At 54.0% G+C, this 23,159-nt stretch overlaps 1 protein-coding gene across 15 annotated transcripts in view; it reads left to right on the top strand.

Moving 5' to 3' along the window:
* LOC119104919 (calcium/calmodulin-dependent protein kinase type II alpha chain) overlaps window positions 1-23,159 on the top strand; it is a 185,792-nt gene that overhangs the window by 5,222 nt on the left and 157,411 nt on the right. For 10 of the 15 annotated variants that reach the window (XM_037228669.1, XM_037228668.1, XM_037228667.1 and 7 more), the window contains exons 1-2: window positions 5,980-6,078; window positions 11,213-11,426. The exons of 4 other annotated variants lie outside the window; for them this stretch is intronic. In XM_037228669.1, coding sequence (XP_037084564.1) covers window positions 11,275-11,426 — 152 coding nt within the window. In that variant the 5' untranslated portion in view covers window positions 5,980-6,078; window positions 11,213-11,274. Of the gene's footprint in view, window positions 1-5,978; window positions 6,079-11,212; window positions 11,427-23,159 lie in introns of those variants that run through there. One more of the 15 variants, XM_037228657.1, reaches the window with a different exon arrangement.

The following is a 23,159-nucleotide window of genomic DNA, read 5'->3' as shown; positions in this document are numbered from 1 at the left end:
TCTTTTTTCGAGCATTGACAATGACAGCGAACTGGCGTCCAGCTTGTGTTTGGTCTCCAGGAATATTGTTTGTTCAGGGTTGGTAGCAGCTGGTTTAGCTGGTGCAACCCGGTTGGCGGAAACTACTGGTGGCAGAACTGGCACAAACCGGCAAAAATGCAATGATTGCAGGAACGTGTTGTGCGCTATTGAGGCAAATAAAAACAGTTTAATTACATTATAAACTCATGAGTGAAACGACTACACTGACAGAAATGTGGTCGTTGAAACGAGATGGCGGGGCGATGATGAGTACGTTGGTTGTCACTTTGAAAAAATGCATGGACACTACATAGTTGATTGATGAAGTGAGAATCAAGCTGTTGAGACCTAAGCAACGTGCGGCTTTATGTGATGTACACATTCACTACTGCAGTATGATGAATCCGTGTCTCTAAGTGGCAGCATGTGCCAACTATCTCCAGGATGAAAAGGCATGCATGGTGCAAAGGATGCAGACACATTTTTCTGGTGTGTTATTTAAGTGCTTGTTTCATTCGACTAAGCTGAAACTACGAATGAACACATTTGGATGGCATTTGATTGGGATCAGGAGTGTTTTCACCGCCTTAGTATTTGGCGGTTCCTGGCAGTTTTTACCAGCTGTTGCCAGTAAACACAATGAATTGGCGGAAATCAGTTGCAGCCGGCTGAAAAATCCGCCGTGCGTTCATCTAAGGACGCTCGCTGTTCATGCTGTCAAATCTGGACGTTGGAAGTGGCAATCTTTCCGGTGATCGTTTTGAGGCGGGGTTTGAATAACGGGTTGAAAGTTGAAGCTGTTCGTACCTTCTCTCTTGCATTGCGGATGAAGGATCTTAAGAACCCGGTCACCGGTGTTTATTAGGTACAAAGAATGTGAGGATGCAGCCATTTCTAACGATAAGATATCCGATCGTTACAAGCCTCCGCCGTCAGCACTGCGGACACGTCGGTCGCTTGAACGCACTCGGTTGGTGAATGCAATCGACTTTTGCCATGCATTGGTTACCAATGCTGCGTTGCTGTATTGCTATATATGGTGTAACATGCAGCAGTGTTCTACATGTTGGGCTGCGATGTGCAGCACATCGGGTGCAACGTCATACATGCTTAGTTGTGGTATCGATGACTTTGACCGCGTATTTTACCGCGGTGACTACGACCGCGGTCGTTGCCGACCGCAGTGTGTTGCGAAGACTCTGACCCCTGACCATGGGTGGGGGGGTGGGGGAGGGGATGGGGAGGATAGCCAGGTAAGGGATCGCTCAGTCTCGAACACAGCCGGCTTATCAGGGTATTTCTCCGAAAACCTCAGTCAGCTGTTGGCATCACGTAGAATTAGTTCTGCGACACCCATATGCGTGTGAATGAGCAGAATTCCTCAGGACGTGGACGTAAGGACAAATAATGACGTCATACTCAGATGTCTAGCGTGCCCACCTTGGGAGCTGATGGCCCCTGCCTCTGACTTTGACATGTGGCGTTGGAAAAGATACGCGACCGGTGATGAGTTCCGTTCAGAGTTACTGTGTCGGGTGAATACCGAGTACTAGACGTGCGTGCTCATATATACAGGTGGCTCCAAATCTAATGACGGCACTGGATGCTGTATTGTCTCTGGTGACCGCACAAAGCGTCTTGCTTTGTCCCAGCACTGCTCAGTATCCACCGCTGAGCTTTGTGCTATCAGAGAGACGTTGGGGGTACGAAGAGGAATACAGAGGGAGGTGCCGCCATGATCGACCAAGTCTTACGCCCACCGTTTCTCACGTTAACGACGGAAAGCAAATGGTCTTTGCTTGGGTGCCCGGGTACAGCGGGCGGGCGAGAAATGAGAGGGCGGACACTGCTGCTAAAGAGGGTGCAGCCAATATTCGGTCATGCTCAGGTAGGACACCATACTGTGACTTTAAGTAGTTTCCGTCTGCTCATCTTGACGAAAAATGACCAAAGTCCCGGGATTAGGCGAGCGCAGACACCGAAACAGACTCAGATCAGTGCAAAATACAGTGGATGGGTGAACATCTTCCCACCGGAAAAGCAGGGAGAAGGAAGTCAGTGTTTGTCCCCTCCATATACCCCATACCTGCGGAACCCATAATTATCGTCTAGCTGGAGCTCAACCACCAACGTGTTCTAGCTGCGATCACCGAATATCGGTTGGCCACGTGCTCGTTCAGTGTCATAGTGTTAAATTGTTCAGACATCGGAGTGGAAAATGACGCCTTTCCTTTTCTTTTTATGTACCCTCACAATGTTCTTTCCTTCATCCTCTCCACAACAACACCGGTCAAACCAATAAACAATTTTATGGAAGCACCATTAACTGCCATTCAGTACCGGTAGTGTAGTGGTTGACGCGTTTGCGTTAACCGCTGCGCGTCTGGAAACCAGAGGTACGGGGTTCGATTCCCCGCGGTGCCTGCCCTTCCTGCCAGGGTGAGAGGCAGGCGACGCCACATGGCTTCAGCAGCGGAGTACGTCGTTAAGGCCCAATGACACAGAACTTAACAAAGCATTTGGCATACGGGTTACATTGCCCGCATTGGATATGGACAACGTTTGCATTATCCGATGCATTCAATGGCTACAATTTGACTTTATATTTCAGGTGACCCAACAGAAGAACCAAGGCCCATCCTTCATCATATCCTGCATCCTGCAAAATATCATCTATGAGGAATGAAGACGATTATGCCGGCCTCCTGCAACTGTCACGCCGTGCATCCCGCATCACTCCTTCTGTCTGTATTGAGCTGACTTGGACGGTGGATCGCAATACAATTCTGAGACACAAATACATCTTTTTTTAGTTCATGATGAATTGAAATGAGCTACATGCTTACAGAACATGTATTATAAGCGCAGATACAAAAACATACTACTCCTGAACAACATTTGATGATAATGCAGCAGGCATTGGCAGATCCCATCGGCATGCAATGAGACTGAAAGCCACAGTCTACATGTTAATAGCATATTCAACGTCATTTGAATGTTCTATTACACCACACGGTCATAGGGATACAAGAACACCTCAAGGTAGTGACAAGAGTGTTAATTATTTGGAGCCAATTGTAACCAGTCCAAATGCACCATAACCTCAAATGCCACTCTGATCAGACGCATCGGTCCAGTTCTAACGTGCCTTGATTCGTTCGCAACCCACCGATCTCAAGCCACGCTCAGGCCAGGGTGATATGTTCAAGATTGCCCAAACAACAAAAACAAACAAATCAGGATCGTAACACGAGCGCCAGATCAGCTCCCGATAGTTTCATCCTCGCCGGAAACGGGTTGTCGATTACATTCCCAGACGCGGCACTCGATTACGCCCGTCAGCAAGCGCGGATGAAGTTCATAGGCATATGGAACGATATCTTATATATGTTTTCCTATGACTCAGACAATTTTAGGCTAGGTCAAATGTAACCTAACCTTTTGACGTCCCGGCACTAATGATTCACATAAGTTTTTGCACGTCAACAAAACGTGAATTGAGGATGCCGATTCGGTGGCAAAATTTTGGTTTAGCGGCGCTGGAGCTGAGCTGGACTGAGCAGACCCGCGCAAAAGAGACACAGATTTGCGTGAAACACTGGATGGGTGAGGGGTGTAGCGTTTGATTTATGCACTGTGCACTTTGGTGGAACAACCACCAAAATTTGCGCCATTTATGGTGCCTTTGATAAACTTATAAACAAGTTTACCAAGGATAGGTATAAACAAGTACCACCAAGGATAAACAAGACCATGGTGCACCATGCACACCTATGAACACAGATTGAACGGGTGCTGATTGGAAGTCAGTGCTGAACTGTAGACCATGTGTATGGATGTCATTTTTTCACATGACCTCAATATAAAGGCGTGTAGTTACAGTGTTGGGAGGGGGTGGGGAGGGGATTGCCCGGCTTGGCATTTAGCCGTGCCCGCCAATTTGAGGACATGGGCCATGGAAGACCCATTTGTGTAGGCAGCGAGCGCCTTGATTTGAGTGGCATCAAATGAAGGATGTGAAGTTAATTGGAACAGGTCGTTCTCACTGTCATCAAATAAGTTGAGGTTAATCTAAAATGCTCTTATGTAGGTTGCAGGAACTAAAGGGAACAGTTTTCTATATTCCCTAGCAATTTGCTGAAATTTGGTGATGGGCTTATGGACACAGCCGTAAGGCAACTCAATCAAGGCTGCCTGATATTCCTGTTAAGATGAAAGGGCTGTTTATAAGGTAATTACAAAACTTTGAGAGAGAGAGAGAGAGAGAGAGAGAGAGAGAGGAGAGAGAGAGAGAGAGAGAAGAGAGAGAGAGAAGAGGAGAGAGAGAGAGAGGAGAGAGAGAGAGAGAGAGAGAGGAGAGATAGAGAGAGAGAGATAGAGGAGAGAGAGAGGGAGAGAGAGAGGAGAGAGAGAGAGAGAGGAGAGAGAGAGAGGAGAGAGAGAGAGAGAGAGAGAGAGAGAGAGAGAGAGAGAGAGAGAGAGATCATGGTTATTTTATGTCCATCATCACATACACACATGATGGCATGGCTTGTTAGCAGTGGTGCACATTGTGATTCGATTTCTTGTCACTGCTAGTGGATAATCATTTCCAGAGAAAAGTAGTTATTCGCCTTCATTGCTGGCGTTTGGCATGTTGAAAAATAGTGTTGCTTGCCATGAATTGAAATATGTATTTCAATTAAATGTTAGTTATTCGTATGGTCATTCACATGGGTAAAAAGCTAGTGGTTATATATATATATATATATATATATATATATATATATATATATATATATTACGTACAACGAAGACACCATGTGTCTACGCACATATCCACGTTGTGAAAGGAATGAGTGGAATGAATACCACAAACCTACCATATGCAAATTAACCGCATAAATATATGCAAACATATTTGTGTATACGTATACTAATAATAATACAAGTAATACATATATGTGTATAAATATGCAATATGCCAATACAAGGCATGTATACGTGCCAGCTAACCTTAAAAACGATACCATGGCTAGAATGCACAATTTCGTCAAGTGGATTCGTCTTCACGGTTTAACGGTGAAAAGCTATGCACTGCATGTGACAATAAGACAAAGTGTAGGATCCTGGTAAGGAATCGCCGAGCTGTTTCAGATGGAACATCTGATAAACAGCGAGGCAACATGCAGGCGTTGCAGGCATCATTTTCTTAAGGGCGTAAGTGGAAGTCATTATAGAAGTGACACCATGATGAAATTACACACACTTTAATGTGTATGTACTTCTTATGAGGACTGCAAGGTGTGCCTTTATCTCATTTTAACAATATAATATGCTAATTTCCCAACGCCAATCGGATTATGTTTGGTATCAACATCGCGGTGATTGCAAGCAAGTCGAGACGGAGGAAACGGTGCAGTCGACAGGCGCGGCAAACGCACTCCGGCGACTGCCACAAGGGCCTCACAGTTGCACCGTCAGGCACGCCCCGTCCGCTGGCCTTGTGTGCAGAGGCGGACTCAGGAGAAAGCCTCGGGGGGCGGCCGTCGGGGCGTTTGTGCCATCACTGCCCCGATGATGGAGGTGCTGGAGTGTACGCACCTTGTATGTATACTGTTGTAAGAAAATGATACGTTGCCGTAATCGCGTGATTTTTGCGTGATGTTCGGTCGATAAAGGAATACTTTTACCATCACATCTCAACATTTGGAAGTCGGCCCCCGTCGACCGACCTGTATTATGCTTATCATGCTTCGAGCTTCCCCCTCTCCTTTGCATGCCCTGCTTCCGTCCCCGTCCACCTTCCGACGCCACCTGTGGTTCATTGTGACCAGGCCGCATTTGCTCGGCGTGGGCCCTGGAGCCGCCTCTGCCCGCGCGGGCCTTGGAGCCGCCTTCTCTTCAGCGCTCGACGCCGCGCCCTGGCGCGCCTGACGCCGCCCCTGCCGGCACTGGACACTGGAACCGGTCCCACCGATAAACACACCGCGCCAGACCTCTGCTGGGTAAAGTGCGCTGCTGACAGGCCGTGGCGTCGGCCGTGATCCGTGATCGGCGAACCGTGATCCGTGGACGGTGAGCTGCGAGCCGTGATTCGTGATCGCGAGTCGTGAAGTGTGATCGCGAACCGCGAAAACGGACCCCTCGGCGATCCGCTTCCGATCCTGTCCAGCGACGGCGAAGGCAGGGATGGGTGCGATGAGTGACTCCCTCCGACCCCTGTGGTGGCTCCCTCTGCTGACGCGGCTGTCGCGTGCAGCGCGTGCTCTTCTGGCGCTCCTCGGGCCCCCGCAGGTCGCCCAGACGGCGCGCTGGTCGATCGTCGTCTCCTCGTTACGTTTAGTTGTCTGGTCGTGATTCGTTTCGCATTCGTGAAGCATGGTTCGCTGCGCGGGCCGGGTTTTGTGGATCTCTGCAAGGCCTTCGACGTCCGGGACCGAGCGATGCGCGTGACCTAACCCGGATAATGGCTCGTGGCGCGCGACTTGGCCGGGCCGCGTGCGCCTCGGACGGCTCGTGTAATCGAAGCCGGATTGATCCACTGATTGGCGGGCCGTGACTCACGTGATGCGCACGTGACAGTCGGGTACTGAGGGGCTGTCCGCTGGCAGTCGCGGCTGTGTGCTTTATCGCTGGTGCTGGTACTAAGGTTCCGCGCTCCCTGTTGTTGTTACGTCTGATGCGTTTCGAAATCTGATGCATGGCATCAGTGCCCCGCAGTCCAGAAGGAGATTGATCGGGTTTTGGCTGACGCTCTCTGATTTTAATGGGTAATTTTGGTAGATTGGCAAGAAACATCAACATTTGCGATGACCTTTCATGGGCTACCGCCCAGCCGCTGCGTCGTTCGTGCATGACTGTTGCTGTATACAACCGATTTTCTGCGATTGCAGACCTTGTCCGAATATTGCGTCGCCGCACTCCCCATCCAGTAGTAAGAGTGAGCACTGCTGGGTGGTGCTATCGTTGACCCTTGTGGCTGCGCGATTCTCCCCTCCGCTGGGGGTGAGATCGGCAGCGGCACTCATTCGCACAAACGCGGAGCAAATCGACGGGTGTCCCCTCAGGAATGCAGGAACGAACTCTGCTCCGGACCCCGCTGGTCTTTGGCCTGCGCTCGGGTCGTCCAAGATCAGCGTGGGGATGGCAGACTCAAGGTCAGGTGCGGCGTGGTCGAGTCCTTCCTGCGCGGCCGTGCGTTCGCACGGTCCGTCCTTCGGTTTCGGCGCTGTAACAGGCGCGGCGGATAGGACTCCGGCGGCTCCCGAGCAGCTCTCCGCGTCGTTACATCTACGGGGTCACATCTTGCATTACATCATTGCATCTCCCGCTCTGCTGCAGCTCTGCGATTGGTCCCCCTTCCAGTTCTCCGCCAACCTCCGCGATCGGCCATTTTTTCAGATTTCATCTGCCTCAACCTCAGAAGAACGTGTTGAGCAAATTCCAGAACTGCGTCGAATGCAAATATTTTGCTTGGCAAAAGTTGAGTTTTTATTAGGCCTGTCTTGAGCACAGAACTGTGCCAGTCGAATATTGTGCGCTCGGGTGGGGGTCAATTCGACCCTTCCCCTAAAATCTTAGTAACTAAGAGAGCGAGATACGCCAGATTCACGGTGTGTTGGCCTCTATGTAAAGTCACTCTTATCAAAACTTGGGGCTCCTAAGTCTTGACCCCTGGGTCGAATAAGGTCAAACAAAAGAACAGATACATGTGCTAAGCAAAAGTTCATTGGTGCTCATTTAAGGTCAGTGACCTTGTGGGACGACCCTTAGCATGTGACGGTGCCCAAAATCGCACGAGACTGCTTTGAATTTTGCATTTGAATAAACGCCAAAAATTTATAAGAAGCCCATGGAAGATGTATAATATATAATGATGTATAATATTTTATGAAGATGTTTGAGATACATAATGAAGGTATATATTTGATATCATATATGATATATTTCAGGAAGATATATGATATATTATAATGAATATGTGTAAAATGTTATCAAGAAACTCGAAATGAGCGCCAGAATCTACCTCATACAGCAAGCTCCACAGCAATAAAACAGATTAGTTTTGACCATGGTCTGATTCTCGTACCTGACCCTAGGTCGATGGAATTTGTTTTTGGTTAATTTTTGTATTACCTAAGAAATTATCCTACAAATGTATGAATTCGTCTAACACTGCGTTTTTGCATCAAACTTAACGATTCCGTACAAGCTGTTCGCCGAATCTATAGGCCTGACTTGGACCTGCCGTAGGTCAGCGACCTTACAAGGTACATCAAAGTTTTTGGTACCAGCCGATATGCTATACAATTTTCTACAGTCATGCAAGATTTGGCATAATCACGCCGCTTCGTTCGGAAACCATTCCGGAGGAAACTGTCGAGGTGTCGTTAAATTGACCCCCCACCCGAGCGCGTGTTAATCACCCTGAGTGTAAGGCATGAGGACACCTCATTATTTCCAAACCTGCCGGTAGATGCTGAGGCTTTGCTCGGCCCGACTCGACTCGACCTCGGTTCTGATGAGGCGTTCCTCAAGGTCGCTCCCTCGTCCCAACGCATTTTGTGCGCCGCCGTGGGCGGGCGTGCGCGTGGCGGCTATGCGGCCGCGGCTAACGACCTTGGCGTGGGCGGGGAGGGGCGTCTCCGTCTCGAGGTACCACGCGCCCGAGTCTGCGTGTCGCACTCGCGCTCAGGTGCAGCTAGAGATCTGCCACCGGCGTCGCCAAGCCCGTGCGAGGCACAAGCCGGTTCATAGGCCATGCTCCGTGGTTATGTTGCCGAAGTCAGTGCATATGTTCCTTGTTCTTTGTTCCTATGCCCCGTCCTTAGGTCGCAGGGGTGCAACCGGACGCCACTGCGGATGGCCGCTGAGAGCGGCGGCCGCTGCGCGAGCGAGGTTGAGCGCCGACAGCTCACTGATAGCTGCAGGGCGGTCGGGGACGTAAACATGCGGGAAAGGTCACTGCGGCGGACACACGGTTCACTGGGCTCCCGTCCGCTTTGATGTTATTTGATGTGGGCTTAGCCTGACTGAATCTGCTCAGAAGCTGCTGGGTTTGCGACCCCCTCAGACTCCCACCGGTGTTTGTAGTTTTGTTTGTGTCAGTTATTTATGTAACATATATATATATATATATATATATATATATATATATATATATATATATATATGTCATACCTAGATATCTATCTACTGATTTGTTTATACATATGTGTATATTATATCTGTATATGTATTTATTATGGTAGTTGCAGTTGTCCTTTTATCATGGACACACGGCTCGAGTAGTTATGATGAACAACACATGATGTCTGGGATGGAGGTAGCTGTGGGTGATGAGGTGACACAGCTCAGCAATGCCCTGATAGGCTCACCCCCCCCCCCCCCTTTGGGCGCAGTCTAAGAACGGGACACGGTCGTTTGAAGGACTATATGCCGGGACGCAGTATGTCCCAGGACGAGGCAGGCCATGTGATCAGTCCGGCAGCTTGACGAGGCAAGACATATGGCGGCGGATGCCACGGGACCAGCATCCCAAGCGGTCGGCTTCGTCACCGACAGTTTTGAAGTCCGAGGATTTCGTACTGGCTCCTGTCACCGCATATTTGAGTGCACTTTGCCAGACGGCAGGATTTTTCGAATTACTTCGGACTGCTAGATGTGGAAAGAGCTCCGCCCGAAGGAGGCCTTCCGGCACGACCTCGGGTGTTCGGAGTCCATTGGACGGCGACGACGACGCAGCTGCTGGCGATGGTGACGCATGTCTGGTTAGCTACTGGATCCTGAAGAAGTTCGCGACATCTAGGTCCGGTGGTTTTTCTCCGCTTCTGCTGGATGGCCTCGTGATCGTCTCCCGGGGGTGCCGTGGACAACCCAGGCCATCCGTGAGGACAAACCCGCCGCTGTCGGCGTTTTTGCGTCGCTTATGGGCAGGAACGTCGTCGGAGGCCGCTTTCCGATCTTTAATAGCGCATCAGGAGCATGGGATTCGGGGGAGCGAGTGCCAGCTGTTTCCAGCTTCTGGAAAGGCTAATGTTATCTCATTAGCTATGCATGGAGTAAAGCAAGTCGCGACGACGCTAGCTGACTCTTCTCAACCGCTCCCCCGCCCCATCAGATTGTCCGCCTGCTGTGGGTTCGGTGTTGGCCCTCACCACCGCCCCTGCCGTCGCCGCTGCCGTCGCCCCTACCCCGTACCCCGCCATCCTGTGATTCACGTCGGAGCGAGCGGAATGGGTCGCATAACTGGACACGTCACGCTGCGCTGCATCGGCCCTGGTGCAGTGGCGCTCTCAGGGAATCCGCGGGGTAGAACAGTGGCGCGCCCAGGGCTCCAGCAAGGGGAACAGAGGAATCGAACGCCGCGCGAACGTGGAGCGGAGAATAACTCAACGAAAAAATGGCAGAGGCGGAGGGTATGCCCCTCCCCGCACCACCGTCACCGCACCAGCCTTTCTACCGACACTGTCGACTGTGCACACCGTCCCGTCATTCGCCAGCCGCTCTGGTGAGGGATGACCAGACCGCACTGGAGAGGGAGATGGCCAGAGAGCCGTCAGACTGGCCAGTTGCGTAGGCGCAGCAGGCGGCACTTGGGGTAGGTCAGCGGGGGGGAGGAGGGGGAGATACTGGACACCACGCGGCGCGGCCAGCCCCCCATCAGCTTCGAACCACCCGCGCGCTCGTGCTGGAAGCTCTCTGTTGTTGCGGATAGAGTCGCGAAATTCCGCTGCCTCGTTTGCGGGATTTAGCGAAATCCCGTTAAATCCCGCGAAATCCCGCCATGCGTTCAGACAAGCTCCGGATGTTGCTGGGGCTGTTGTGCGCCGTTGGCCGCGGCAAACTCTGCGGCACGTTTCCAATAACATGCTCGGCAGATAAATAGCCACTGGTATGCATAATGCATGCGCTTTGCGGACCCCACATGTAGCTGTTCGAGCCACTCAATTCCCTGTTGAATGATGGATACGTCGCACATTGTCGCGAAGGTCCGGAACGAGGCTTTTCCAGACGCGGTAACCGGAATGGTAGCGGGCGCCGAGGAAAGCGTGACCCGCGGGCGTGGTGGCGTTAAGTGTGCAACAAAGCACGCGGCGGAAACACGCTCCGGAGCTTTCTTCTACGGCCACGCAGGCGCGCCGTGACCCGTGACCCGTGACCCGTGACCCCACTCCGCTCGCTCGACAACGACGCCTCGTCTTCGTAGACCCGTCCGGCCAGAAGCGCGTGACCTTGACCTCAAGTGGCCCCGACGCGACGCGCGGCACCATGTTCATGATGGGCTCGAAGCCGTCGCCGCGGCCGACGGCCGAATCGCCGCAGGCGGCGCGCTCGCCGCAGTCGCCGAAGGACGAGGAGTTCAACTACAATCCGAGCGGGGACTTCGCCCACCGCTACGACGTCCGGGAGTCGCTCGGAAAGTAAGCACTCGGCCAGGCGGGAGCCACTGACGTCATCGCGGGCACTGAGCCGACAGCCGGCACAGTATAACAGCCCCAGATTGTGATCCAGATCCAGCTTGCCGGGCATTAACCATAACATGGCAAATATATTATGTAACCTGTGCGCGGAATCGCGGGAAAAGCCAGCCGCTCGGCTCCGTGCGCCTGGGGATTTGGGATGTAATCACAGAAAAGGCAACGGTAGAGCTGGTGGAGTTCCGTGACGGTTATGGAAGCATGACCATTACTCTGTTGGACTTCGCGGTGGCGCCTGTTGATCGGAATGGCCTAACGCTCTGTGAAGGCGGCTCGACTACTGATGGGGGATGTAACGCGAAACAAACGTACCGTGACCGCCAATGGAGTTAGGATGATGCATGTATGATCATGATGATGATGCATGATGCATGATGATGATGATGATGATGATGCGTGATGATGATGGTGATCACCGGTGTGCAGTATCCACGAATCGGCTGTAGTCAGAGGGCTGTCCTGCGGTCGATACCTCACTGCGACGGCTTGGCGTGAGCATGTGGATTACCATTGGCTGGAGTAAGGGTCGCGGGCCTTCAGGAAAGGCCGCCATTTTGTCACGCATTTCTACACGTGCACACATTGCACTAGGGCGAATGTGATTTTGAGTTGTGGAGCTTTTATAGGAGCCCTTCTCATCTTGTGCTGTTTCGAAAGCCTATGGTCGCTTTTCCGAAAATCTAGCGGCGTTTCCAGAATGCGTAGGCCGGTGCCAACAAACACAGAGACTTGCTGGCCCGAGATTCGCAAGGGGAACGAAAAGCCAAGGAGCTTCTGGCGCGACTTGCTTGCGCTGATAAGCCGATCTGGACGCGGATTTAAGGCTGAGATGGCGGACTCAGCGCCGGAGCCGGCACAAAACGTTGACTGCCGTGAGGCGTTCTAATCTTCAGTGTTGCCAAGTGTGTGGATGCAAGGTGACGCCGGGAAACGACGCCAAGCAGAAGGCAAATGCGTCCACCGGCACGGACACCAGTGACGTCATAAGATCGCTGACGGAGCACAGCTGAAATGTACAGATTGATACGACCGAGCTCAGGTGACGATGCGTCGCCCACCGTCGTTTTGGATCGTCACAGCGTGCCTGGTGCGGTTACGCCAGATCGTCAAAGCGTGTCTGGTGCATTTACGCCGGATGAGTAGTTCTTTGGGGTGGGACTGAGGTAAGCGGCATTCCTCGATTATTGCTGTTGCGTGTCAAAACGGCTGTTGCCCTGCCACTGAAAACAAGACCGGTGCTTGGAAAATAGCTGCTGTGTTGTCATGGAAAATAATGACTACTTAGAAAACAACTTGTCCTGTCATAGAAAACCACAACCGTACTTGGAAAACGACTGCCGTCCTGACATGAAATGTTCGCTCGCGTGTAATGTTTTCTTTTAGAGGAGGGTAGGGGGTCACCTCGAAAACACCATTATCGAAACAAGTCTATTCCGTCGTGTCGTTTCGGCCAAGGAAAGCGAGTGGAGCCAGTGAACCTATGCTAGAACGTCATGCACTGGGATGATTTTAGCGCTGCTGCACGCACCACCGTACTTGATTTGGCCCGTTTTGAGTACTCTGAAAGGCTTCATCCGATCATGAGACTTTGGTCTGCGGTTTGCTTCATCACCTCACGGGCTTCGTGGTGGCTTCCACGTATTTCGCGTCCACATGTTGTGGTGCACAAGCTCCCGGCGTCTCTTATCGGGGAGAGACGAACGTGTCCGGTCCCGTTCGAGTGACACTGGACCACCGCTGTCCGCAGCTCTGGTCGCTGCAGGGGGCAGTGTAATCCCGACCGGTTTCGCACTCGCGAACCGAGCAGCATGTCGTCATGGAGTAAAGGCTGACGTAGCTTTGAGCCTTTGGCACTTGACCTGACGTGTGGAACTTTTCAGCCCGTCGGCTGACTGACCTGTAGCCTCGTGTGCAAATTGCTACGCGGCCCAAAATGTGGAAGACGAACGCCCCACGAGGCAGCCATGGGCTCTGTCCGCGCCAGGCTTGTCTCGTGGTTATCAATATATGAAGTACTACGTCGTGAACGGTATAAGTGCTGTTGACGTCGCATGTTCTTAGAAGTCAAGGCAATGACATGACTTGTTGACAGTCGCTTCGGGTTTGCGTTCTAGCCCGTCATGTTATGAAGCATAGTAACCGGACCATGTCGGTGGTGACCAGTGCTTTGCCATCAGAGCCATGCCAGGGAAATTTCGTCACCTGCCATGCTCAAGACCATATCAGGGGAACTTGCCATCTGTCATGGTCAAGGCCATGTCAGGGAGTTTGTTGCAAATGCCTCAGTATTTTTTGTTCGCGATTTACCAACATTGTCGTCTTACATAAGGATTGTTGTTACAGGCCCGTCCAAGACCAGGATCTTAGGAGGCCTGAGATGTCCTCGGGTTACCCCACATTACCCCACATTACCTCTCAAAAACGGTGTCATTCTTTAACTTGCATTAGCTCGATCCTGCGAACGTAAGGCCTCGAAGAGGCGGCAAAATGCGGTCGAGCTCTGCTCTCACATGAGACCGTAGGCACAGCGCTCTCACGCGAGACGGTGGGCACAGCGCTCTCACGCGAGACGGTGGGCACAGCGCTCTCACGCGAGACGGTGGCACAGCGCTCTCACGCGAGACGGTGGGCACAGCGCTCTCACGCGAGACGGTGGGCACAGCGCTCTCACGCGAGACGGTGGGCACAGCGCTCTCACGCGAGACGGTGAACACAGCGCTCTCACGCGAGACGGTGAACACAGCGCTCCCACACGAGACCGTGAGCACAGCGCTCTCACGCGAGACCTTGAGCACAGCTCTCCCACACGAGACTGAGCACACCGCGTCATTTGTGGCTGTGTGACGGGGCAGGGCAAACCACAATGGGGGCTGCTTGCTGTGACTCATAATAGCGTTTCTGTGACTCATGTTGAGCTTGTCGTGACCCGTATTGAGTTTTCTGTGACTGGTATTGCGCTTGCTGTGACTCGTCTCGAGCTGAGCCCTGGACTTGTGGCGCCCGTCTCCGAGAGGCTGTCCGTTGAGACGAGGCTGTCGTTACAAGCTTCGCGTCGTTGATTTTGCACGCGCCGAAAAGAGGCTGTCGTCGCGAGCTGGGAAAGCGTGGACACGTCGGGGCGTCTCTGGGACGTGGGGTCATCGGTATGTCCTGCTTCCCCTGACCTGACCCCGCCTGGCGCCGCGACAGCACCTCTGGGGTCTGGCTTGTGGGTCAAGATGCCCTTACGCTGGTCAGCCAGGGCTCCCCCCTCGGGCGCAGTACCAACCGAAGTCGTCCAAAATGTGATGGCTGAGATGAGGCGCATTTTGCCCTTTGCATCGCGGGTCTGCCAGTTCGCACAGTGGCGCCGAGTGGTGATCGGTGCTGCTGATAGTGGTGCCCGTGATTGTGGTCAGTGATGTCTGGTGCTGCCCGATGGCCTGCTGCTTGCCCTAACGGATCTCCGCTTGCCCTAACGGATGCTGCTGCTTGCCCTAACGGAACTTGCGCTAACCCCATGTCCGCCATACGGCCGTGGCGACCGCCAAGTGCCCGCGCCATGATCGCTCATTGCCAGTAATGGTCTCACGGTCATGCTGGCAATGACGGCTTAGGTAACGTAATGCCCCGATGCGAAAAATGGCCGCCGCATCATCCTACTGGCTCATCAGCCGTCGCGGCGGCTGTCCTGATCATTTACCAACATCCTCCCCCCAAACAACAACGCCAGGGTGCGTCTAATGACATGGCCATCGTCCAGTGACCCATATACCCCGGGCCGGGCTCCGCAGTGACCGCGCCCCAGCCGTGTCAGCGCCGCCGCTGGTCAGCGGACAGCACCGCTGACGTCAGCACCAGCTGACCGACATCAGTGCCGGTTCCGGTACGCCGTCCCTCGGTGCCGGCGGAAGTGACGTTCTTCCGACCGAGGCGTGGTCTTCTGCGTACGCCGTGCCGGCTCGGGCAGGGCGGAGGGCGGTACTCGTGCGAGATGGGCAGATCAGCCGGGCAGTGGGCATTCGGACGGGGCAGCGGTTAAGTTGAACGGTCTGTGAAAACCCTGATCGGGCAGGGCAGGCCGGCCCAGCAAGGCTGTGGGTGGCCAAGAGAACCGGTGGGCGGCTGACGTGGGCGTTAGGCGTTGTCGCACATGCACGGGGCCTCGCCGTTTGTCCAGCGGCGGTGCGGTGGTGATTTATGCGTGTGACTCATACCAGCCTGTCGGATGACGTAAGGCTGCATGGCTCAGTGCAGAGCTGGAAGGGAGGAGAGATTGCGTCACCGCATGGACGCTCCGGGGCTAGTCGTTGGCAGTGTGGTGGTGCGAGGTCACTACCTCGACGAATGGGGTCAGCGACAGGTGGCGCCACCGAGCGTTGTGGCGTGCGGGCTGACGGTCCTGGTGGGGCGGGCACCACTGGGGCGTGTCGTCACCCTCCGGCGGCGGGGGGCTTCTGAGCACGCCGCCCCGTCGTGGAGCGTGACCCGGCTTGGCCGGACCGGAGCGAAGTCAGCCGGGGGCTTCAGCCCAGAGGCGGCTCCACGACACGGAGGAGGGCAGGCTGACCACCGCTGGCCTGGACGTCCTGGCGGCTCGACCTTCTCTGATGCAGTAATGGGCGACTTCGTTAGCGATTGACGTCCTGGCAACGCCCTGCTGCAGCCGCTGTTTGAAGCCGTTCGACGTCCGCTGTTTGCAGGAGCTAGGCGACGCCGTTCGGTGTCTGGCCGGCCGCGTGACCGACTCAGGCGCAGGTGTGGGCCGGAGGTGCGTCCTGGTCGACGCTTCCGGGCGTGGGCGGCGGGCCCGCCGACCGGCTACGCTGTGCGTTGTCTCGTGACGGACTGCGCTAAAGCCCGCGGCCGCTGCCGGCTGAGATTGCGGGGCGTATTGGCGAGTCGGCGTCGTTTGCTTGTGCGCCCAGTAGAGAGTGTTGGCGTAGTTTAGGACACCCGGTGAACGGCTGAGGCCACGTTCTCGAAGCGGAGCTGCGCAGTTGGCTTCGCGGTGTCTGGGCGGTCGTCACAGCGATTGTAAATTCTCAAAGGTGCTCCTCGTTCGTGGCGCTATTTTTCAACTCTCGACATCTATTGATCCAAAGTAGGTAACCCAGCTGGCGTTGGGCTCCCGGAACTTCATTGCTAAGCGCGACTAGCCCATGCCCAGGTTGTGTTGCTCCAGTCCGTCGGATGCTGGGGCCTGCGGCTTTCACAGACGCCGTCGTCGCGACGAGGTCCTTTCCGCGTCGCGCAGTAGTTCGCCATCCCATGCCATCCACTCCGTGGCCGATTACCAGGTGGACGGTGACCGGACGGGCGTGTCGAGATCCGTGGCTGTCGAGGCCGTGGCTGACACGGCGCGTCCAGAGATGCCACCACCCACCCATGCGGTGCTCGTTGGCCCGTCCCCCCCCCCGCACTTCTCCCAGTCGGCGGTGCGCGGTTTGTTCTGGCTCCGCTCGTGGCGCGGAGTCGCCGGTCCTGGCCGCGGGCGCGCGAGAGTCGTCACGCTCGCCGCAGTATGCTATCCCCGCTCCAGCCGCCTAAATCACCTGCATTTCGGCGTCCCGCGCCCACGTGGCGTGTTTGTTCTGCGGGTCCGCCGGAGCAAACATAATTATGTCGCCGCGCCGGGGCGTCACGATCAACATGCAGCGCTGCTCTGCTCCGTCACGCTCCGGACGCCCGGCGGCGCGTTTTATTAGCTGGTGACCTTCAGCCTGCGTCCCCGGGGCTTCCCGGCGGCTGGAGGGGTCAGAGGTCGATTTTTGAAGTTTGTCCGCCGGGCCCCGCGCTGCGGAGAGGGGACTGGCGGTGGGTGGGAGGGGAACGAAGCGACTGGCCGTGGGCGGGAGGGGAGCGACGCGGCTGGCGTTGGGCTGCGGAAGGGGAGCGACACGGCTGGCGTTGCGCTGCGGGAGGGGAGCGACGCGGCTGGCGGTGGGCTGTGTGGTGGCTACTTCTTCCCGAGACCTTGTGGGATGGAGCGTGCGTGTAGTTCAGGCATGGTTGTCCTGCATTCTATTGGATCTCTGGTGCAAATGTTGACCGTGTCGATAAGCGTCGCCACCTGCAGCGAATGACCGATGGCAGATTACTCACCACGTAGTTCGGTGGACTAGATGTACACCTAGCAAACAGCAGCGTTGACAAACGATACATGAATGAAGCTCGGAAAGCCAGAGTAAACCAAACGTCGGACATTGGACGCTACTTGTGCTGGCACGAGCGTTGCCAGCCGGTGTGCCGCACTACCCAGGCCTCGTCCGTCGTGTCTTCCCAGCATTTCACTCACTCCGGCGTGGGCTACATTCAGGTTTTAATTGCGCTCGTGCCGGCGGTGGAGCGTAACGTTAACGCTTTAAAATTACTTCCGTGAGAATGTAGGCGTCGCAACGTCGGAGGCCGGTAGTATTAGCAGTGCTTGGTTGTAAGTTCTGCCGCGTGAGCTGCTTACCGGAATGGTGTCGGAAGGGCCGGTGTTAGTGGTGTTGGTTTCGGAAAGTCCTCGCTAAGCCTGGCTTGTTGTGTGAATTTTAAAACCGCCACTCAAGTGGTTCAAACTAATTTCGCTGTAATTTTCACTCATCTGTTGGCCAAGTCACATTAAGGAGCCTGTATGGTACCATGTGATACAGGGTTGCCTTTCTGGTCGACATACGACATCCCTCAAATTGACGTGATATTTCTTCACCCGACTGCGACTGTTTGGTCCTCACAGTAGGCATCTTTTCGAACTAGGCAGTTACAAGTCTTCGTGTTTGAGTTCAATCGACTCCGCGATTGTTACGCGTTTTATCGGGTAGGGTATCGCATTGATGCTCAGGTATGGAACGCGGGCAGTCGTGCTGGTTCTCCGCTTCTGTTCTTGACGTTTAGAATTACTGCTTTCGGTGCTCAACTCCAGTTCCCCTTTGAAGTCGCCTTTGGGATAGTCTTTAAGGGCTTGACACAATGGCACTCAACGAAGATTTCAAGGGGATCAAAGGAATCGCTCTAAGGTTTTTGAGTGTTGAGAAATATTCGGGGCGAAATCCAACTGCTGGCCCTATTGTTATCCACAGCTTTAAAATATTGGGCATGCCTGCCTCGGATCTAGCGGGTTTGCCTCGGATCTGGTCGGATCTGGGCTGCCGGCACTTGACTGTGACTGGCAGTGTTGTATTGCCAGGAGCATCAGGTTTGTGTGGCGGTAGCTGGCTTGCGTCTGCCGCATTCGGCAAGCCCCCGAGCTTCGTCGCAGCTGCTCCGAGGCCTCCGGTCGCTTCCTGACGCCGATTACCCGACCGCTACAGCTTGGGAGATATCCTCACTGGCCCCTAAACCCGATTCGCTCGTCTGGGCTTTCCAGCCGTCTATGAAAGGCAGGCTTCGGCCCGGTGCTGGGAATTTTGTTGTCGACTGATGCGAACTCGTCTTGAGCTTGTCGGCTTGGCGACAGCGCAACTGGAGGTCGCAGATTTCGCTCCGTAGCCCGGCGTCTGACCACCCTCTTTTCTGAGCTTCTGTCGGGGTCGGCTCCGAGGGGCGGACAGCCGGTCACCACGTCACCAGGTCACCGGTCACCAGGTCACCACGGTCTGTGATTCGTCCTTGCCTCTCGGGGAAAGAGCACCTCCATAATTACGTGAAGGTTTTGCTCACCGCTTCCGCATGACGTCATCATCTTCCCCCGCCAGCGTGTCATGAGCGTCCCCGCGAATCGCGAATCTTCCCCTCGAGTCGTGTTTTCGCGAGGTCCTTCGTGTCACACTGAGGTCGCAGTCATCAGGGTCGCTCTTCACACCGACAGTCCAGGACGTGGTTCGTGTACACGGACGTGATCTCTTCACAACGCGACACTGGGGGCGTCAGTGGCGTCAGAGGGGAAAGTGCGTCGGGCTGGGGATCGAGGGTTTGGTTTCGACCCCCCTCCCCGTCCTCGCAGAAGTCCTTAATTTGTGTCGTTTTCGCCACAAGTGGGGCGCTGGGGACACTTGAAGTGAAAGGCGCCGGGGTATAGCCGAGTTGTGGGAATGCGGCGCCCGTTGGATGTTTCCAACAGCGTCGTGATCTGTCCGAGTCCAGCCTCAGTTGTGATCGGACAGTGATCACATGATCACGTCCGCTCAGTGAACACATGACGGTCTGCCGTCGTCCCTGCTGTCTGACCCGGGGCATCGGCGTCAGTTTATCAGTTGTTATGATAGCGGCGCGACCGGCATTACCGACCACTCAGTGCAATGTCAGTCAGGGTAAATGTCTGTCGTTGCCAAGGTTAACCAATGTCAGTCAATGCCACTCAATGCCACTGTCAGCCAATGCCAATGTCAGTCAGTGTCAAAGTCAGTCAGTGCAATGGAGATGGGCTATGAACGCGAGCGATTCGTGAGTGACAGGCGTTGTGCCTTGTCGTCAACTGCTAACGGATTTGTGAGGGACCACACGCCTGTCCGCAGACCGACTTCGCGCCGTCGCGTTGGCAAGCATTATCCGACGAAAGGCCGAGATAAGATCTGATTTGCACCGATAAAGCTGTTGCTGATAGAGTGGCAACCTGTTCACGAGCCGGTCCGAGAGCCAGTGATGCGGTGGATGGGCCGTGTCGCGCCGGCCGTGGATAGCTTCTGCAGACTCAGGACAGCCATTTGTGGCCATCTGTTGACGATCGATACTGCCGCGGAGTTGGGCGGCGGAGCGCAGATCGGCACGCGCCACACTGATTGAGACACGTGACATGGTGATTTAAAGGGGAGGTTCCGAGTTTGAAGATGTTCAAGCAAGCATTAGATCTGCTGAAAGTAGCTCACTTGTCATTATTAGTATAGTTATGTAAGTGGAAAAGACTGCTCTAGACAACACGAATTATCTGTTAAATGTGCCCTTCACCATGTCGTTTATTATATCATCACACCTTGCACAACATTGATTAAGAGCCAGTTGACCGCCGTTAAATCTGGAAATCGTGCTTATTAACGCCAGACAGAAACGGCTATACAATTATATTTGTATTGGCCTTGATCGCCGCATGGCGGTGGAATGACAGGATTTGAATGGGGTTATTATGGTGTCGGGGATGCCTGGGCAATGTTGAAATAGTCTCCTCGAAAAAATTATGCTCGCCTTCGCTAGCGTGTTGCTAAGAAACTGCGGGGGTTTAGGTCATAAGCAGGGCAGGACCGCGAACTGCACCAAATGATCTTAAATATGAGCATTTCAGTTCCAAACGCCATTCAAATGTGGAACGCGCCCTTTAAGATACGTGGCACGCTGATTTAGACTCGCGGCACACTTATTTTGACACGTGGCACGTGTCTACATGCCAATGGCACGCGACATGTGTCAAGGACGCTCTCCATGACCATGCACCTCCACTTCATACGTCGGGAGCTGCCACTGGAAGTGACGCTGCTCTTGCCTTACGCTGCAGAGGCCTTGCGCTCAAGAGGCCTCAAGCTGTAGAGGCCTCTGGAGCATTCTGGCCGCTGAGCCCCGCCAAACAGAGACGAACTCACATCGCCGGCTACGGTACGCCCGTACTCGCAAACACGCGCAGCGCGGTCTACTGACGAAGCCGGCAGTCCACGATCGTGAGCCCCAGCCTTCCAGCAGCGTGTTCTTGAATCGGTCCCATGGGCTGACTCCGGGCTTGTTCAACGGCTCCGTGAAAGGAGTGCGCTGCGCTTTTACCGGTTTGTGGTCATCAGATACCCGGGTTGTCGCAAGCGTTCGGCATGCCAGCACGTAGTTGAGTATCGATTTTTAAATGCGAGCAAATGGACTCGACGCCCAGCAAGGCGGTAGCGGTGTAACATGTGCAGGTGCGAGTCTAAATTTAGTCGGAACGTCGGCTTCGGGTGGGGATTAGACACCCAGCTGATCATGATGATAACGTGACCTACATGACCCGCCTTGACAAGTCGTGGTCGCTCCAATGTCTCCACCATCGGAGCGGGTGCAATGGCGTGACGAAAGCAGACGTTGGTGATGACGTAGACGTTGCACTGAGCTTGTGACGGCGTCATTGAGGGACGTTGTGTAGGTTCTGGACGAAACGGTTGGTTGAAATTTTAAGAAAGTGCCTTGAACCGACCAAATTTCCAAGTCCTCCGGAACGCTTCATGTCTGGACTCGCCTGTCGCCGTCTCCTGCGCGCCGTGTTATGTTAGGCTCGTCAAGTTACCATGTATTGTTTATGTTTCTGACACCCGCCACACGTGCCGGCGCTACGTGGGCCTAGCCCAGAGCAGTCTGGCTGCCCAGCAGGCTCATGTGTCAGTTCCACACGGCTGCCATCTGACGGAGCTCCCGACAAACACTTTTAACCAGTCATTCAACCACATTATACGTTCTAAGTTCGGCGATGGCAGTGTTGCTTATTTTCAAGGAGGGCCAGCTGCAGCTGGTATCGTTGCATGGAGAGGTTAGAAGCCCTTTAATGTGATTAATGAGTGGACGGATATTGTTTTTCCCGCGCATCGGGTGTGCTCTAAACAAAAGGGTACCGGGCGCAAGCAACCAAGGTCGTTGACGCGCCTTGAAACCATATATATATACATGTCTATTAAAAACGAAGGGATATACTCATGAAAGAGTGTGCTTCTTATTTTAAGTATATGCCGTGTGGAGGAGGCTACAATTCTGAAGGTCGTTGATCGTCACAGGTCCACACAGTTATGTAACGTGACTTCGAAGCCCCCAGCTGGGTCGTGACTATCACACGTGCTCACCTTTAGTTGCAACATCCACACTACCAAAAACATTGCATAGCTCCCGGTGCGCAGGCACTCTAATCCCTCGCACGTAACGTGTGGCGGGGTTATGCTTAACCAACTAGCCTCTGCACTTTGTGTCGCCCCCCCCCCCCCCTGCTTCCCCCAGAGGAGGCCTGCTGTTGAGCCCTGTCTGGCGACGAGGCCATTTGGATCAGGGGCGTCTGCAGCACGCTGGTTGCATGTGAAAGTAATCTTACGGGGCTGGATTCGCCATGTGAGGACGCTTGTTTGAAAATCACTGTCGGCGTCGAGCCCCTTGTGTGATCGTGTTCATGTTTTTCTTGTTTCTTTTTTTTCTAGTAACCGTGGAGACTTTGGTCCGATAACATCGCATTTCAGCCTGTCTGAAAAGGTCAGGACATAATCCGGGCATAGAGTCCATAAGTTCTTTATGGACCGAATTGGAATCTCGGTCTTGGCCGGGGTAGAGGATGCCGCTGTTGAGCTCAGCCTGAGCTCTCACCCCTTCCTGCTGGAGCCAGTGTGACCCAGGACAGGATGAGACGGCACACCCCGCGGACGTTCGTCCAATGGGAGGAGCCTCGTGACGTCAGATCGTGCCCTGGCCAATCGCCGATCCCTGTAGGGTGTAAAGATGGCTTATAGATTTATGGGGAACCCGTTTGTTTGCTGTTGGGTTTTTACTGGACCGCTTTAAAAGTCGGTGCATGATTTATCTGGGCGAACATTTCGGTTTATTTTAATTCGGTCATTATTTATTAACTGCGGTCGGGTCAAAACGCCAGCGCTTATCCTCCAGTCACGACAGGACGTGGGTTTGACGGCAGCGGTAGGCCGTTGGTCGGGATGACCAGCTGATATTGATCACTGGCCAGCGGTGGGCTCGCGCATTGGCCGCCGACCCCACGTGTGTCCGACTTCCTCATCAAATGTATCACGTGGGTAACTGTATGCGTCAGTCAATGGGGCCAATTCAAGA

Source organism: Pollicipes pollicipes, unplaced genomic scaffold (assembly GCF_011947565.3).
Source record: "Pollicipes pollicipes isolate AB1234 unplaced genomic scaffold, Ppol_2.1 Scaffold_6052;HRSCAF=7182_pilon_pilon_pilon, whole genome shotgun sequence".
Taxonomy (NCBI): Eukaryota; Metazoa; Arthropoda; class Thecostraca; order Pollicipedomorpha; family Pollicipedidae; genus Pollicipes; species Pollicipes pollicipes.
Note: the sequence above shows the minus strand (reverse complement) of the source record. Positions and strands in the feature narration are given on the sequence as shown.